Consider the following 18,396-nt stretch of genomic DNA (forward strand, 5'->3'; position numbering starts at 1 on the left):
ATAAATATAAAAGATGCATACCTGACATTAGAAAGATACATAGTGCTGAATGTATGGAATATGCCTCATACTATGGGCTCATCTGGCTACAGAATAGCTCTTAGCCTTTTGCAACTTTCCCTGAAGTACTTTTTTAATTTTCATTAAGATAAACATTCTCAAAATGGAGACTTGAACTAACAGTTAGAATTTGCAATATGATCTTAGACCTGTGGAGTTCACATCCTCTTAGGGAACAGGAGGTAATTTGCATACAAGAGCCTGGGAAAAGGCACACCTTCTACAGTAGGGAAAATATCCCTAAACTCTCAAGTCTTTATTATGATTTTGTCTACATTTGTGGGGATGAGACTCTTGTACCAGTCACACTGAGACATTTCAAATGACGAACATTCTGTGAAAATCACTTGCATTTAAGCAGATCATTATATTTTGCATATAACCATTTTGAGTAAACTGAGTGTAGGGAAGGAAGTGGTGGAGAAACAACAAAGGAGATGGATCTTCGTTCTGCAGGGTGTGGAGACTGTTAATATGCTGTGCAGATGACCAAAGTATCTGAGGCTCTTCCAGCATTACAGACGTATAATGATTGTTGTGACTGAAGTAGAAGATAAATGACTGGAAAGAAATGCTGTAACTATTGTAATACCCTTCATTTTTGGCAATTTGCAACTCTGTGGTTACTCCTTTTCAAGGCAACTTGTTTGTTGGAAATTTCTGTCCAGACCTACTTTTTGTGGCTGCTATTCTCTCACCCTTACACCTCCCTCAGCCCGCATCTAAAGCACCTTTATCCATTAGCACAAGCCCATAATCTATTTCCATGCATCTATTGGCTCATTGAGTGCCTGTTTGCCACTCACAGTACAGCCTTGAGACTTGGCCAAGCACTTTGCTCTCCGCTGGCACCGTTTACAATATAATAGCCACCCCCCCCCCCCCCCCCCAACCCACCCCCCCCATTTTTTTTTCTCTCTATCATTATCCCACACTCCCCCCAAATTTAGCCCATACAAAACCTTGTTTTTCTACAGTCTCTTAGAGTAATGATGACCATTCTGTATCCCAAGGTTGTTTTAAATATTGTATTTTGTGTTGTGTTGCAATTATAGGTGTAGCAGGATGACACAAAGACGTTCATATTTTAACTGAGTTTGTGAAATGTCTACAGAATGTAAATGTGAAACTGAACAGTAAAATGGGAAGGTTGCAGTGCAAGAAAGTAAAACAAAAGGACCATAAATATCAGTTTCACCCATTGAACATATTGAACAGCAAAACTCAGATATAAACTAAAACTATGGATTAAACAGAATGGTACTTTCATACAATATGACTTTCATCTGTAAAAAAAATATGCAAAAAAATGTAGAGGGAATGACCTATAGGTATATTGTCTGTGGTATTGTGTTTCTGTCTGTACTGTATTGACTAGACTTTTTATTTAAAATTTTGTGATTATGTGTGCACTCTGATTTTATTCTGTGCTCCTCTAATTATTATGAGTCATCTGTGTTTTCCACAGTTATCAGAATTTCCCTTGTTTACGGTTGGAGTTGTTTGATCGTCCGCGAGAGCTGAGGCCAGCGCTTAGTACAAGAACCGCAGGAGCCAGTGTGTCCAGCAGCCCTGCCCTGCTGGCCAAAAGAACCAAACAGGTGAAGATTCTTTACAGGATGTTATAGTACCAGACTACTGGAAATTCTGAAATGCTAACTGGTCCAAACTCAGACTTTTCCAGCTTATATTGTGCACTACAGATTTTCATTAAATTTACACAGGAGTCTTACATTTTTTAAAAGTTACTATTTTTAACTTGACGTCTTAAAAATGCAAGACTAATGGCAGAACATTCATTTCAAACCTTTAAAAGTACAGCCATTAAGCACAGCTTAAAAAATATATAAACATATCGACCTCACTAAACAACTAGTCATTTGTTAGATTGTGTAATGTAAGTTTGCATGTAAGCCTTAATATCTAGCTTAATTCATTACCTTTATCAGAATCATGATATTCATCAATTTGAAGTCATGAATTCATCAAACTGTTCATCAAAGAGTAGTTTTGGCAATAATTTGGCTTTAATCAAACATTCAGTCGAGTAGCACTTTTTTCTTACTAACTCTGCTCTAGGTGCAGAGATTAAAATGTAAACCAAAATCAGCTGATCTTAACCAGTCTCAGAATTACTTCCCCAAACACAGCTGTTGCTATTTCTCTGGTTGTGTGCTCTTTGGAGATATCCTAGTGTTTTTTCAGTAAGAATGGGTGTATAGGAGACTAATACTTCTGCACCAATTGTCCCTAAAAGAATTCAGTTTATGTAATATTTTATACTGTCAAGACTCTTGCCCCATGGCAATTGGGGGCTCGTCCGGGACCAGAAAAGTGATATTTGCTGCAACACAATAGCTTACAAATAGGCAAGAGTCCTGAAAGTATAAAATAATACAAACTTGGCTTGTAAAAAAAAAAGTACTGGGCCAAGGGCTTGGGCTATAGGCATTTTATAAAAGCGTGCACATTCACATGAGGTAAACGTTAGATCATATATGGACTCTTAGAAAACAGTATCTTGAAGGATATTTGAATTGAATCCTACGTCTAAACTTTAGTAAGTCAGTTGTGACTACATTTAGAATGAAATTATATGAATTTGTTCCAGTCTGGAATAAACGTGATATTAAAAGGGATAGTTTCCCCAAAATTTGAGGTTATTATTATTTTTTTAAATGGTTTGACTAAGCTGCACAACTTTGATGCTTATTTTTTTCCAACCGTGCAATACTAAAGGAATTATTATTATTTTGAAAAATGCTGTGTAAGTGCGCAAAACTGGGTACACGGGTTTGATTTGTCGAGTTGTTAGTTAAATGTTTTGCAGCTGAAAGCTATTTAACAAGAGAATGCCCTTTAATAGCAATCTCTGAAACTCAAACACCTTTTTCCACACAGGAAATCAAATTGGCCTACAAGTTGGCAAAGCGTTTCTATTCCAATCCACCCCAGTGGGCAAAGTGTCTGTTTAGTCACTGCTACAGTCTGTGGTTCATCTGTCTTCCTGCCAGCATGCGTACAGCCCAGTCCAAACCCCGCGCCATGCAGCAGGCCTTCAATGTTCTGCTCAAGATGAGGAGCTCTGAGGTGGAGGTGCTCGATGAGGTGCGTGGACACAATATTTGACAAAAATACATCTGTTTTATTTAGGGATGCACCGATACCACTTTTCCCAGAATGAGTCCGATACTGATACTTTCATTTTTGGTACTCCAAATACAGTACTGATACCTGTATTTTCATTGCATTTATATTTTCTAATTTAAATATAATAATTTGAACAAATAATTATATTATTTAAATAATTTAAATATAGTAATTTAAAAAAAAATGTGGGTAGAGAAACCAAAAGAATAAGGCTCAATCCCAATTCACCCCTTGCCCCTACCCCTTGGCCCTACCCCTCCGTTTTGCGCGTTCACTTCAAGGGGTAGGGTGTCCCGATTCTTTTTTAGATCGAGGGGTAGGGCTACATAGCCCTCGAAACGGAGATTTTTCAGAGACACACTCCAAACGGAGGGCTACGAGAAAGTTCGCAGAATACATCGCGAATCACCGGCGAGATGGCTTCACAATTGGTTAAACATTTAAATTTAGCGCCAGATGGCACCACCGTGCACTTTATTTACTCTTATAATAATGATATAGTCATTTAAATTAAGACATTGTATAATAAATTACCTTTCCGAAACAGAAAAGACATACATTTCGAGGAAGGAACGTTATAAGCATCATGTTTCCTCAAAGTTAAGAGCAGCTGCGCTGATTGTCAGTCGTTGTCATGGAGAAATCCTGTAAAAACTCCGTAACGGCAGAGCCATCGCTGACGACTGATGACGTATCGGGTTCATGAAGGGTTGTTCCATTTCGTAGGGGAATATTTCAACCCCTTGGCCCTTGTAACTCTGTTTTAAGGGCCAAGGGGTACACTCGAAAACAAGGGGTAGGGCCCAAGGGGTGAATTGGGATTGAGCCTAAATCATATTAGTTGACTATAAAGATAAATAGATTTAAAAATAGATGTTTCCTTCAGCTGTTTTCATGCTTAATTATGCCTGTTAAAATGTATTGTACGAGCTTCTGTTATTGTTCTGTTTTATTCACTGGTCATTCTATTGCTCTATCGTATTTCATCTACCGCACACATTTAGAACAGCTCCAGTGCAGCGGCACAGTAATCACATGACGTTTTCCTGTAATAATGTAGGGAACCACGTTATACATAAATCACGTAACAGTTCATGTTTTTACTAGGCAAGATATACAATATACAATTTAGTTTTAATCCATCTGTCGCATGTTTGCTGAGTGAGCGATCAGCAATCAAGCGTATTCAACAAAAGTGTGCGTGCTCTCTCTCTCTCTCTCTCTCTCTCCTTACCATCAAGTAATGTTAGCAATAGGTGCATCTTTTTACTTTCTTTACTATTGACATATCTAAAAACATTTCAGCGAAGTGTGTGAGAAAGGAATGACACGCTTGCATGTCTGTGCCGCTGCGCTCTTAATCTCCTTATTAGCTCGCACACAGCTATACAGGCGTAAATATTAAATATATGTTTAATATTCTATTAATTAGACACATTTACTTCATAGCCATCTTTAATCTCTTATATATCCATTTCTCTGTTTGTTCTGTTGTCTGTGTTTCTTTGTCTGGTGTCAGTGTTTGAAATGAACACTGTACTGTACACGCTGTGTGGTATCAGTTTTTTGTAACAGAGCATTTTAATGAGTATAATTCACAAGCGCAATATGGTGCATCCCTAGTTTTATTATATACCTTATTTATATTACTCTATATATCAAGGTAATGTCTGTGTATAAATGTTTTTAAAGATTTAAAAAATATATATCATTTTTTGCAGCATTTATTCAATATAAAATCATTTGTGAATGGATTCTGATCTCTTATTTATTGTTGGTCCCAATTAACTCTACTTTTTTTTATAACCCAGTGTAGGCTGCTACTAAATATAAGCTATAAAATATAAGCAGCTAAAATTATTTGGAACATAGCAAATGTTACTAAAAGTAAATAAGATAATATCTGGGATGCTTTTTCATTCTCTTTGCATGTTTTAAGTTAACTGCGGCCTGGATCTGAGGTGGCCTGAATTAAAATGGAGTTGGTTGGTTAAGGTGGTTTTTTTTAAAGAAGAAAACAGAGTATGTTAGTGTGGTAGAAATTCCCCTACGAACATGACTTAAGTTAAACCAGGTTCCCGACACCTACAAATTTATACTCTACTGGGCACCTCCACTTCGCACCAACACCCGTTCGAGTTGGACGACATCTCATCCCTTATGAACACCATCACTTGGCAATAAGGTCTCAAGTGTTCCCCTTCAGCATCAGCACTATCACTTGAGAATAGAAATAATATCTGTACAGCACCAGTAATCAAACAGACTAGAGACAATGCCTTTTGAATATGCTTTAATCATGGCCGGGAGGATCTCTGACCAATTTCAGAGAGAATCACCCCGACAAAAAGAGTACAACAGTTTTTATAAAACAGAAGCATGAAAAAGGTGACATGTTTCATTACATAATTTTTCTCCAATATGATTGGTTCTTCGAATAATTCAGCAAACCCTTCTGTTACTAGGTAAAAGCAAATATGGGTTTCTTGATCACTTCACCTTGTTACTCAAGAGCATATAAATGTTAATCCTGCAAGAAAAAGAAAGATTAGTTATGATTAATTAAAAAATTCCTTCACAGTTAGATTAACTCGACACATCATAAGCAACCCTGACCAAAGGTGGTTTGAGTGATCAGGGGCCGTATTCACAAAGAATTTTAAGGCTAAAAGTAGCTCCTAACTGGCGAATTTAGGAGCAACTCCTAAAAATAATGGGCGTGTCACTCCTAACTTTAGGACTCCTAATTTTTTTCACTAAGAGTAATTCACGAAGCATTTTAGCCCTAAAAGTAGCACCTAAGTCTGGGACAGCTTAAAAGAAGTCGAGAGGACTCCTAACTCACTAAGACCAATTCACAAAGGATTGTAGCGCACACCACCGCCTCTCGCAGTCGTCCGGGGTCCGCGACACAAGCGGGAATGCTGCATTGATCTGCAAACAAATCTCCTGTGTGTTTTGCTTGATATCCCAGTGGCGAATTTTCCATTTATCTTTTTTTTTTTTTAACAGAACTGAGCCAGCAGCAGTAATGGTGTGTTCACACCGAACGCGAATTTAATTATTTGCGCGAGTAGATTACATACAAAGTCAATGCAAAGACGCGAATAGACGTATCATTCGCGCCGGGCGTTGCGATTGACGCGAATTGGGCGATGCGTTTGCCGCGAATGTCTTCCGCGCAAGTTGAAAAATTTTAACTCGAGCGAATGTTCAAGCGTCTAACTAGACGCGATAGACGCGTATTTGACGCTCTATTCGAGTTCGGTGTGAACACACTGATCCTGCGTCCAGTTGGGCTTTCTTTTCCGTTTTGGCGAGTTCATTATCCACCGTCATCCAACTATTACATTAGGCTACTTCAATAGGAGCAACATTTCCTTAGTCTATTTAGGCTAATAGGATGTCAATTAATGTGTTAATGCAAAGTGTTAATGCAAGTGTCGTTTTTCATTATTAGGCAAGTGGCTGTTTTCATTAGGGTAGGCTACCTTGATTTAATTTAATTTAATTCACGCCTTTTTTTCTCTCTCTCTGCCTTTTTAGAATTACACTTCACTGGGGTATGCACAAACATATGCATTTCGATGACATTACTATTATTATTTTGTGTAGGACACAGACATATTTAGATGTCGTAATTCCATGATTTGTTGCGTCTGTGTTATGTTCCGCATGATGGCCCTGTCATCTAACAACCAATCACCGTGATCATTGCGAGGAAGCTCGTGCATGAGAATTGACGTCATCCATAGCAACGAAGACTCACTCTTAGTTTAGGAGTCGTCATTTTTCCTTACTAAGAGTAGGTCTGAAAGGCGTTGTGAATAACTTTTAAGAGAAAACTCCTAGCTAAAATATTTTAGTGCGATTTAGGAGTACTCCTAGTGGTAAGATAAAAATCTTTGTGAATACGGCCCCAGTTTACAATATGTCCGTGTTTTTGGGGGGGTTTTTTTAGATCTCAAGACAGTTGTTAATACAAATCTTAAATGGGGTCATTAAGATCTAAAACTAATGCTGAGTGCTTTCCTTACACATATCCTTCAAGAAATAATAATAATTTGTAACATTTATATAGCGCTTTTCTGGGTACTCAAAGCGCTCCAAATATGGAAGGGGGAATCTCCTCACCACCACCAATGTGCAGCATCCACCTGGATGATGCGACGGCAGACATATTGCGACAGAACACCCACCACACAGTTTATGAGCTTATTAGTGGAGAGGAGACAGAGTGATGAAGCCAATGGGTATATGGGATGATTAGGAGGCCATGGTGGACAGAGGCCAATGGGCAAATTTGGCCAGGATGCCGGGGTTACACCCCTACTCTTTTTCCAAAGGGGATTTTTAATGACCACAGAGAGTCAGGACCTCGATTTAACGTCTCATCCGAAGGAGGGCAACCAGTGGGCAACCAGTCTTGGGCTACAGAGTGATATGGCTGCTGGCTCAATAACATTTAAATTGACTCATTTATTTCTAAAAAAGAATGACTTGTTTCTGTAGACCTTGGTGTGACCCTATAGCAAAAACGGTGTGTTTAACAGGTGTGTTACCGTGTGGTGATGCAGTTGTGTGGTCTGTGGGGGATGCCCGTCATGGCTGTGCGTGTCTTAATGGAGATGAAAAAGGCTGGAGTTGAACCCAATGCTATTACTTATGGATACTACAACAAGGTGAGGAACGCATGCACTATAGCACTACACCACAGAGCACAGTGAAGACCACTCTGCCCTTACATACTGAAACTGCAAAGCAGCATGGTATAATTTTTATACAGTTAATAGTGTCTTTCTGTTACACATAATTAGCTTTTTTTAGCTAGCAAAATTATGAGTTTATGAGAGAGAAAAAAAACGGTTGATTTGTAGATGTCAAACATTTGTCTTTTTTTTTTTTCTTTTTTTTCTCTAGGCTCAGATGCCTCAGTAATGTGAGAGATTGTTTTACATGTGATTGAAAGTCAAATTACAGACTTCATTGTAATGATTCCCTCTGGTGCCTCTGAGCCTGAAGGCATGTTCATGCAAAACTCAAGATTTGTTAAAAGATACATTAATTGAACAAGGTGCATTTCAAACAATTTTACAAATGTTCATTGCCAGATGGGATTATTCCACTCGAGAGTTTATAAATTTGAATTTTTTAGATATCACACAAAAGAATATGCCTTTTAATCTTCCATCTAACATCTTGAATATTTTGCATCATGAAATGATCTGGTCCTGTTGCTCCAGTGAAGGGGAGCATTACAAATGTCAGTGTGTTACCATGTTGAAACAATTTGTCATGGTTACTCCTGACCTGTCAATTGCTGCGTTTTGTCCAGGCTGTCCTGGAAAGTCATTGGCCAAGCCGTAACCGTAGCGGACTCTTCATGTGGACCAAAATGCGGAACCTGGTCCGAGGAGTGGTGCAGTTTAAACATGCATTGCGTGGGACAGCTCTTCATAGAGGTCCTTCTCTGATAACCACAGGTTCAAGTTACTTCCTTCCTATGCTTAATGTTTATACATTGTGGCCCTATAGTTGGGTAGTTAGAAACAGGTTTATGTGGAGGGTGGGGTTCCATGCCCCTCCCTCTACCTCTACTTTTAATATCCCACTTCTGGTCTTTTTAATTTTTCAACCCTGGAGGGTATACCTTTTAGCCCCACTTCAGACGGAATGCATTTCCATTTACCGATAATAGATGATGATGTAAGTTTTCCTTCTATTAAAATATGTGTTACAGGTTATTGCGAGTAGAATGGTTAGTAACTGGATTAATATTGTATTATAATTTTAGGTGTAATGTTCGTAAATGCCTGGTTAACACTTTTACTAGCAACTGCCATCCTCGACATCATACAAGATTATCTCTAGTCATCACCCATACACCCATAGTTTGTCTACATTGAAGATTCAGGCTAATTCCACTGAACTGCCATGCATTTTACATTTAATTACCACAGACCAGCAGCCATTTTGACAGACTTGTGCACATTATAGGCCGTGAGACAGAGGGTTGATTGGTACCATTTTGAGGGATTAAACCGCATGGTGATTTTTGTGTAGGTATATGACCCTGTATTTGTAAAATGTGTGATAGCATTAGATTCAAGGTAGTTTTTGGTTACGGAGGACGATTTTCAAACATATGTCAAGAAAAAGGATAAATGAATTTATCTTTAAATAAATTTTAAATGTTATAAAAATTTTATAAATTTTTATAATAAAAAAAATATAATTTTTTTAAATAAATTTTTTAAATTATAAAAGGATACATTTTTCTCTCTTGTAGTCACTGAACACCTTACCTTGAGGTAGGATGATATAAGTGTTGATTTCTAATGAAAGCTACCATGTATCGGATGCTATCACACATTTTCCAACACTAGAGATGTGTACCTTTATGAAAATAAAAAAGAAATTTAATCCCTCAAAATGGTACCGGTAGCCCAAATTTGGGGTCCCATCTCATGGCCTATTAGAATCTCTTGCAGGCTGTTTAAATTAAAATTATTTATTCAGCCGCCGCAACTTACAAGTCAAGTCACATTTAATTATATAGCGCTTTTTACAAAACAGATTGTTTCAAAGCAGCTTTACAGAGATATCAGGAAAATAATGCAACAAAATTTGTTTCCAGAAGAAAATAGCTTCACAGTCCAACTTAAAATAAGTTCAGTGATGTTTCATTTAATAATCAATCAATAATATTGTTGAATATTAAATTAAATTAACTGTCCCCAAAAGCCAATGACAACAAAGGCGGAAAAGAAGACAGTGGCAAGGAACCAAAACTCCATCAGGTGACAGAATAGAGAAAAAACCTTGGGAGAAACCAGGCTCAGTGGGGGGCCAGTTCTCCTCTGGCCTACGAACGAACAGTGTATGAATATGATTCAGGCAGCATTATAGGTCAGAAGTCAGATTGGATTGGAACAATCAGAATATTGTCAGTTCCCGGTTTCAGGCTGACCTAATTTATGCAGCCTAATAATAATTTAACTGATTTGAATAATAGGAATGGATAATTTTCTATGTGTATGCCAGGTTAAAGAGATGTGTTTTTAGTCTACATTTAAACTGACAGAGACAAATAAGAAATACAACAAGCATTTTAAATGTAGAATACATTTTATTGAGTTTGATTGTCAACATTAAACATTATTAAAAAAAAACTAAACAAAGTTACTCATATTTAGTTTGATCTTCTGTTCTTATCACTATGAAATGAATGTGTGAAATTGTGTGTATTTTCATACAGAGCTTTCAGCAGGTACAGCAGCAGGTGCTAATGGAGACAGACTGAGTCATGGCAGTGTAGACAGCTCAAATGAACCTATTGTAGAGGAACACATACTCTTCTCCCACGGCCTTATAGTTGAGGGTGCTATTAACAGTCACTATAGTACAGGTATTGTTGCCTTGCGTGATTCAAATATAATGTATGTGAAATTACATATAATTTTATTAACATTTCCATGTATTGTTTTGTTGACTGAGTATGTTTTGTGTTTATGATTTCATAAGCTGGTCAGTCTGATCAGGGTTATGGATCTAAGGATGAGCTGCCCCAGGACCTTGCAGATGGACCTATAACCTCTGCTCCTCTGTCTTCCAGCCACACCAGCAATAGCAAAGCAACAAACTCCCAAATTGGTACTGCACTGGATTGTTGTACTTTATATAGCTATTTAAAATGCACAGGAAGTTCTCTGAAGTTAATGCAAATTTGAAATAATTAAATAATGCAATTGTCCTACACTTAATGCACTTAATATTTAACAAAATTGTGCTTGCCACAGAAGTACTATAATACCATTGTCATTCATGTTTATACAAATGACACCAATTTGTTTTGTGGGTGATATTTTATTCTTGTTGAGGTTCTATGATAATTATATCACTGAAACAGAATGAAATACTGTAGATGTCAAATTGAATTAATGCATTAACAGAATTCAAAATGTACTGTTAATTATCTTTAATCACATGCATTAATGCAGTTCCTTTTACAGCACTAGATTGTCTATTGTAATGTACATTGACATCAGGATAATTTATCTAAGATAGTTTCCTCCTTTTGTCTCTTTACAGGGGATGATATTGCTAGTTCTGTGGACAGTGTTGTAGCTGTGACCCAGCCCCCTAGCCCTGCTGAGATGGCACCTTGTGTAGCCAGCATTGTTAAACTGTCCACTGAGATCCCTGTCCACTTTGACAGCACTGCAGGCAGGGGAGAAACTGGTTAGTGACTGTAAATGTATATTGATATGATTAATAATGACTAGGTACAAGTTCTTTGATGCAGCATTTCATTTTACACAAAACTTTTGTTGCCTTGCCAAGTACTGATATTTCTTTCTGGACAAGCAAAATCTAGCATTTATTGAATGCTTCATGAAATAAGTACCATTGCTTTCATTGTCTTCCATGTCTCCAGCAGGTGTTTGTACAGGTAAGCTCTTCATGCCCCGTAAAAAGAGTGAAGATGTCACCCTGCCTGTGGAGGATGATTCTGCAATCCCAGATTCACAGGTCTCTCAGTCTGGACAGCAGCAGAGGGTGAAAGCCTTCATGGAGCGCAGCTGCAGTTTCAGTGCGGAGAGCAAAGCCGGCATGCTACAAAAGAAGGGCAGTCTGGAGCTCAGCGCTGATCACATGGGCGCGGATGCAAAAATCCTCGCAGCCGTGTTCTCTGGCAGTCTGACCCCTCCTCCTTTTGGAACCATCGCTCCTTTTAAAGATTTTAAGATGGAGGCTACACTGAGCCCTGCCCTCCAGGAAGAGGAACATGAAGATAAGCCGGAGGAGGAGCACAAAGCATTCAGTACTGCAGAAGAGAAAGTGGAGAAAAGTAGAGAGCTGGAAGATTCAGTAGACACAGCAACACCCCAGGGTAGTGAAGGACTTGGGCGAACCATTAGCACTGGTTCCTCCTCTTCTAAAGCTGTGGAGAGGGAGGATGTTGAGGTGGGGGCAGATCCTCTGTCGCTCTTTGCCTCCGAAACTGAGGATGTAACCTCCATCCAGAGCCAGGAGTCCACACAGCCCTTTCCACTTTTGGTGTCAAGGAATCTGGCTGATGAAATTGAAATGTACATGAGTGGTAAACCTCTTAGTGGTAGATCTCCTAGCATGGAGTTGCAACACGGATCAAATCACGAATCAATTAACTGTCCAGACTCTCCTGCGGTTAAGCAGTCTTTAGAAAGAAGATCAAGCCTTCCGATTGGTCCGGTCAAAGTGGCTAGTTCAACTGAAACGCCAAAACGTAGCCCTGCCGTCACACGCTCTAAGACATTTGCATTCAAGTCCCCCAAGACCCCAGGCTCTGCAGGTCAAAGGTCATCATCGCTGACCGCTCTTGTAAAGTCATCACAGAGCAGCTCACTGGGATCTGTTATCAACTCCATATCAGGCATCAAGATGGACACTCTCCTGGTAGGGCCGAAAGTAGATATGCTTAAGTCCGGCATGAAGCAGGCAGCCAACGTGGCCAGTAAGATGTGGGATGCAGTGGCCTCAGCTTACTCCTACTCCGATGATGAGGTGAGAGACCAAAAGAAAACAAGTTGTTAGAAAATCAAAAGAGGTTTTCTTAATCAGAGATCATGGTACAGTCGGATCAAAATCTGAGTTATACCGACCACATTAGACAGAAAAACTTATCTCAGGAGGAAATAGGTGAACAAAGTACCTCTTTTATGCTTTAGTAACATTCTTATACTGTTTTTTGAATTCTTGATTGTGACTGCTTAACATACATTCCAAAGGGTGTTCACTGATGTTATGAATGAAAGCCAGAGATAGACGGAAGGTAAAAAAAAAAAGGTACACTCGTGTTAGTAAAAATTTCTCATCAAAACCATTTTATACCCCTGATTAGCCTATGATTTAAACACTCCATTTAAAGGGGCATGTCTCCTTTAAGACTTCAACCGAAATGTCTACTGCTATAATTAGGGAACATCTTTGCATATGAAATGGGCATTATACATGTGTAACTCTTTTAAAAACTTGTACTATGCTTTTACTATTACAGCTTCCAAGATTAACTAATTGTGATTACCGGTATACCATTATTTTTAGATCTACTCCCATTGCATAAAAGGTTGCAATGCTGAACTTTGTAGCCTAACACAGTCATGTCTTGCATGTTGAAAGCATGAGTCTTGCTATTGCAACTTGATTTCATTTCTGCACTCTCATGAATGCTTTCATCATAACTAACACAGTGCAAACACAATGTAAAAAAGATATCACAGTGTAGACAGCGTAATTGGTTATATCGAGAGTTTTGGTGACAGCTGTGTCTGTGCAGGCAATCTTGTGGTAATGCATTCATCTTTATTACGTAATCTAAAAAACATCCAACCAAAAAGCAGAAGAACAAGTAATTTTGGCAGCTTGGATTCAATAAAAACTATTTTTGAACTAACAAGTAAGTTTTAAGTTCTGAAACTTAGAGTATGTTTTTATAATATAGTGACCCATATTGAAAAGATCGGGTGAATATTTGATTTCTCAATTCATGACCCCTTTAAACGTTTTGATGTCAAGCAATATAAAGGCAGCTATATGTAAAGAATTAATTGACAACAGGCCGTTGAATATTAGAAAAATAATGCACACCTGATATGGTATGCGGTCACGAAGAGAAACGGTGTGGTCGTTACACTTCGGGTGTGCATTATTTTTTTAATATTTCAATGGCCCAGAGTCAATTATAGCACTTATACTGCGATCACCACACCACAAGACATTGTTCAAATGTTTTATTTTGAGACATTTGTCAGATTAATGTCCATAAAATGCTTGTGTGTAGGGCAATTTCTTTTTTTACCCATCTCATCCCAAGCCTCTGTTGCTAATTCCAAAACATCATTTTATAGCTTGCAATGGAGGCCTCAGCCATTGATATGCAGAATAATACAGTTTTTGTTGATAGATTGCTTAAGCATGTGTGAATTACCTCCCAGTTAGCAAAAAAAACCCACCAATTTGCTTGGTCAGTGTTTTGTGGATTTTGGTTCTTTTGATATTGCAATAGACTGTAAGAACCTTTGAAATAACTGAAATCATTTGCCGAAGTGATATGGAACTGTAATGCAGTCAAGACCTGCCTGGAACTACTTTAGTTTTGTGTTTACTTGAAAATAGTTGAATACCTTGGAAAATTTGTCAACCAATCAGAATCAAGCATTCAGCCCCTTAGTATAAATATAAATGATATTTTCACGTTTAAAGAACAATTTGTACTGTGTGAGAATTTTTTTTTTTTTAAAGAATATTGTACAGACATGTTTTTTACCTAAATTAAATAATTGTCTTTTATATTGTCATTGTACAAAAAAAATCATTAAGATACAGTGTATATTTTCTACTCACTATTATAGTATTGAATGAGTAAACCTTTAATATAATAATAAAAACATTTTATTTAAAAAAAATATTTTATTTGTATTTCTTTGGGCCCTATCATACACACCCGGTGCAATGTGGCACCAGAAGCAACGCAAGTGTTTTTTGCTAGTTTCAGCCCGACGCAGTTATCATTTTCACGTCCTGCGCCACGTTGTTTAAATAGAAAATGCATTTGCGCCCATTTGTGCGCCCATGGGCGTGCTGGTCTGAAAACGAGGTGTGTTCAGACGCATTGTTGGTGTGTTGCTATTTTGAGGCAATTGAAATGGACCATTGACCAACAAAAACCTGGTCTAAAGTTAATGGCGCAATATTTTATTTTTATTTTTAAAGGGCGCATTAGTAATATGAGTCTATAGGCGGGGGGACAACACTCGTACACTCTGCTTATTACACACAGGACGCGCAGCAGCACACAAAACATAAAGATATGGTGGAATCCGGCTTGTCCCGTAGATGGTCTGCTTGCGCGCTTTAACCTCGTGCACGAGCAGATCCGTTTCCTCTCTGGAGAGGCGTTCAGTCTTTCTGCTTGCAAATTCCGCCATGTAAATAGCGAATCCGTGCAACTGGCTTTTAAAGGGAATGGGAGATGAGACTCTGATTGGTTTATTGTACATTACGCCCAAAACACACCCATTACTCATTAAGAGAATAGGGACAACCCTTTTAGACCATGCGCCGGACACGTCGACCATTTTTCTCGTTGTTAAACTAGCAAAAGTGGATTCGGACACGCCCGAAGTCCACTTGTGCCATGCACTTTAGACCATACGCTTAGATTGTTAAAATAGGACCCTTACAGTAAAAAACTAGGGTCGTCAATAGAAAACAATCATAATTAAACATTTAATAAATATAAGTTAACTTTGACCTATTTTGTAGAAAAAAATACAATGATAATCTAAATATATTTGTTAAAAATCAAAATCTGCAGACGTCCTAGCAATCCTTTTGGCCCCCAGTTTGGTTTAGGGGACTAAAATACTAGTTCCTCTCATAAACAATATGTGTGGATTTAACGTAGCCATCTGCATCAAAACTCCCTGTGTGTGTGTTTAGTACCAAAGCTAAAATCTTAAGCTTTCAAGTGTTTCCTCATTGTAAATGTTAAACATGCCTTTAGTCTGTACTACATTTTGTATGTCTGTGATTCAGGAGGATAACTCCCACCCCCGAGACAGTTTCCCGGCTAGGCTAGAAGAGCAGTTGCTATCTGCAGAGGGAGCAACAGAGAACACTTTACCCAGAGGCCTGATGCCCAGCCTGGCCTCAAATGGGCTCACGCACAGCAATACCAGCCTGGGCAGCAGCAGTGATAGCAGTGATACCGGCCGTGCAAAGCTGTCGACACGTAAGGCTCATACACAGTACACACACACATCGTGCTGGACTGTATGTCCACTCCAAAAAACATGTATCAGCATGAGGCTTCATAAATAAGATTCATATCATCAATCATTTTATTTCTAATTTAAAGACAACGTTATATTTTTGCAAGGTTAACAGTCTGAACACCCTGTTGTTCTATTTGAAAAGCAATTCTCTCTTTGCATTTGTTCTCCACAGCTTTGACTCCAGGTCGCTCAATGAGAGGTGCAGACTCGGAGAGGTCTGAACATAGTTCCTCTCATCATGCCAGCACCTCCAGCATTTACCAGAATTGTGCTTTAGAGGTGAGAGCAGCAACCTCTGCTGATGCTCAAATACAAGATCACTTCAAAATTAGCAGAAGTAGTACAATTGTACTTCATGTTTCTTTTTGGCAGGTTCTAATGTCCAGCTGCTCTCAATGTCGGTCTTGTGAGGCTCTGGTGTATGATGAGGAGATCATGGTGGGCTGGACGGCTGACGACTCCAATCTCAACTGCACCTGTCCTTTCTGTCAAATCTCTTTTCTCCCTCTGCTCCATGTTGAGTTCCATGACTTGCGTGCTACACCAGGGTGAGTTATTAAAGATTTAGGTCCGTTTGATGCTTAACTATACAGCGCAAATATTTTACTTGATTTTACTGTGTTTAAATGTAGAAAAATATTTAAAAATTACTAAAATATATATATTCAAATATATATATATATATTAGGGCTGGGAAAAAAATCGATTTGATTTAAAAATCAAGTTGGTACATGTTGCTTCAAGCGCATCATTCTGTGCTCGAGATGCGCATAAGCGCTGTGTGCCGCACTGTATTGGAGCCTTTCATAATACTTTTGCGCAATGAAAGATTATTAATAGCCTTTCTTGTTCTGTCCTATCTATGTTGCTGCCTCATTAAACAGCTGTGCTATACATTTAAAACATGTCTCAATTTTATAGTAGACTAGGCTATATAATAATTGATCTTTTTGTTTTTTGTTATCTTGGTTTTCATGAATGTATTTTACAACAATACAAAGAGCAATGTGTAACATTTTACCAGATTTAGTGCTCTTATTTGTTCCCCACTAAATGTTTTTTTCACTAAATGTTCAGATTTTATACAATTATTGTGCACTTGTGATTTTTCTAGACTAAATTTTACTGCTGAATTATCCACTAATCTAGTTTATAATAGCATTTTTGTCATAGATTATGATCATATATTTTTTGGATTTGTTGTTTTTCTTTATAATGAAGTTGTCTGTATTAAGCAGATTGTGTTTAACACACAAAAGAGTAATTATCAGTTAAACACAGAGTTATAGAAATTCTACTTGATTTAAAAAAAAAAATCGAATCGAATCGTAAATCGAGTTTTTTATTAAAAATCGCCCAGCTCTAATATATATATATATATTTATATAAAGAAATATTTTGGCAACACTTTTTTTATTAATTAATTATGCCTCGCAATGCACCTTATAATACATTGTATGGTCTCATGTCATGAATAACAGTTATGATACATAATAATACTTATCTATTCATTGAACACACCTTTAAAAAAGTATAATGCATTAAAACACATGACACCCACCATTTTCAGATGTAACAGGGGAATGGTGCAAATATTATAATGCTAGAATATATTTGAATTTTTAACCTTATTTACAATTATTTATGAAAAAAATATAATGCATTATAACATACATTATGAATACCTTTAATGCATTATACATAAAGGCGTTAAGTAAAGTGTTACCATATTTTTAAAATTATTTTTAATATTTTTATTACAGTACACATTATGCGTTCACAGCTAGGAAATGCAAACATATTTTGATATTACAGTAATGGTTTATATTTTTGACATATTTACTCTTTTGCCAAAAGCCTAAAACAACATTTTTCAGCTGATAATGTTCAGTAAGCAAAAGGTTAGCTCAACCCTAGTTTACATAATTTTTAGACCATTGCGTCATCTCACTGTATATGTTCAGTGTTTGGCACCATAAGTACATCAACATATTTTATGGGATCGATTTATGTTTGACAGTTGTGCTTAATAACATATAAACATTGTGCTATTTTCATTAATATAAAGTAATATTAACTGCTGTATGTTTTTGGTTTACAGCTTCTACTTGACGAGCACATCAGGAGACAGTATCCACAGCTCCAGCACGCAACCGGCCACCTCTAGCTCCTCTGAAGTGAAGGGTTGTCCTAGTGAGCCTTCAGACCTCGTGAGTTTCCCAGAATCTCCGGAGAACAGCAAAGGTCCTGTCGAGATGCCTGGCGGTCAAAGTGGAACCCCAAAGATGTATGTAAACACAATCCTGAAATGTAACATGGGCCATAATTTTTTTGTGTTTGTTGGTGCATGGGTAAATATTGAAAACTT

The 18,396-nt window shown here is 37.8% G+C and overlaps 1 protein-coding gene across 3 annotated transcripts in view; it reads left to right on the plus strand.

Moving 5' to 3' along the window:
• The window catches only part of dennd4c (DENN/MADD domain containing 4C), a 127,556-nt gene that overhangs the window by 93,806 nt on the left and 15,354 nt on the right, over window positions 1-18,396 (plus strand). Inside the window, exons 16-27 of one of the 3 annotated variants that reach the window (XM_056242336.1) lie at window positions 1,529-1,661; window positions 2,962-3,168; window positions 7,764-7,892; window positions 8,546-8,693; window positions 10,469-10,618; window positions 10,735-10,863; window positions 11,302-11,451; window positions 11,648-12,756; window positions 15,790-15,985; window positions 16,201-16,307; window positions 16,401-16,576; window positions 18,130-18,315. In XM_056242336.1, coding sequence (XP_056098311.1) covers window positions 1,529-1,661; window positions 2,962-3,168; window positions 7,764-7,892; window positions 8,546-8,693; window positions 10,469-10,618; window positions 10,735-10,863; window positions 11,302-11,451; window positions 11,648-12,756; window positions 15,790-15,985; window positions 16,201-16,307; window positions 16,401-16,576; window positions 18,130-18,315 — 2,820 coding nt within the window. The remainder of the gene's footprint in view (window positions 1-1,528; window positions 1,662-2,961; window positions 3,169-7,763; window positions 7,893-8,545; window positions 8,694-10,468; window positions 10,619-10,734; window positions 10,864-11,301; window positions 11,452-11,647; window positions 12,757-15,789; window positions 15,986-16,200; window positions 16,308-16,400; window positions 16,577-18,129; window positions 18,316-18,396) is intronic. The other 2 variants (XM_056242333.1, XM_056242335.1) reach the window with 2 other exon arrangements.

This window comes from Rhinichthys klamathensis, unplaced genomic scaffold (assembly GCF_029890125.1).
Source record: "Rhinichthys klamathensis goyatoka isolate OS25496 unplaced genomic scaffold, OSU_Roscu_1.1 h1tg000722l_1, whole genome shotgun sequence".
In the NCBI taxonomy this organism is placed as follows: domain Eukaryota; kingdom Metazoa; phylum Chordata; class Actinopteri; order Cypriniformes; family Leuciscidae; genus Rhinichthys; species Rhinichthys klamathensis.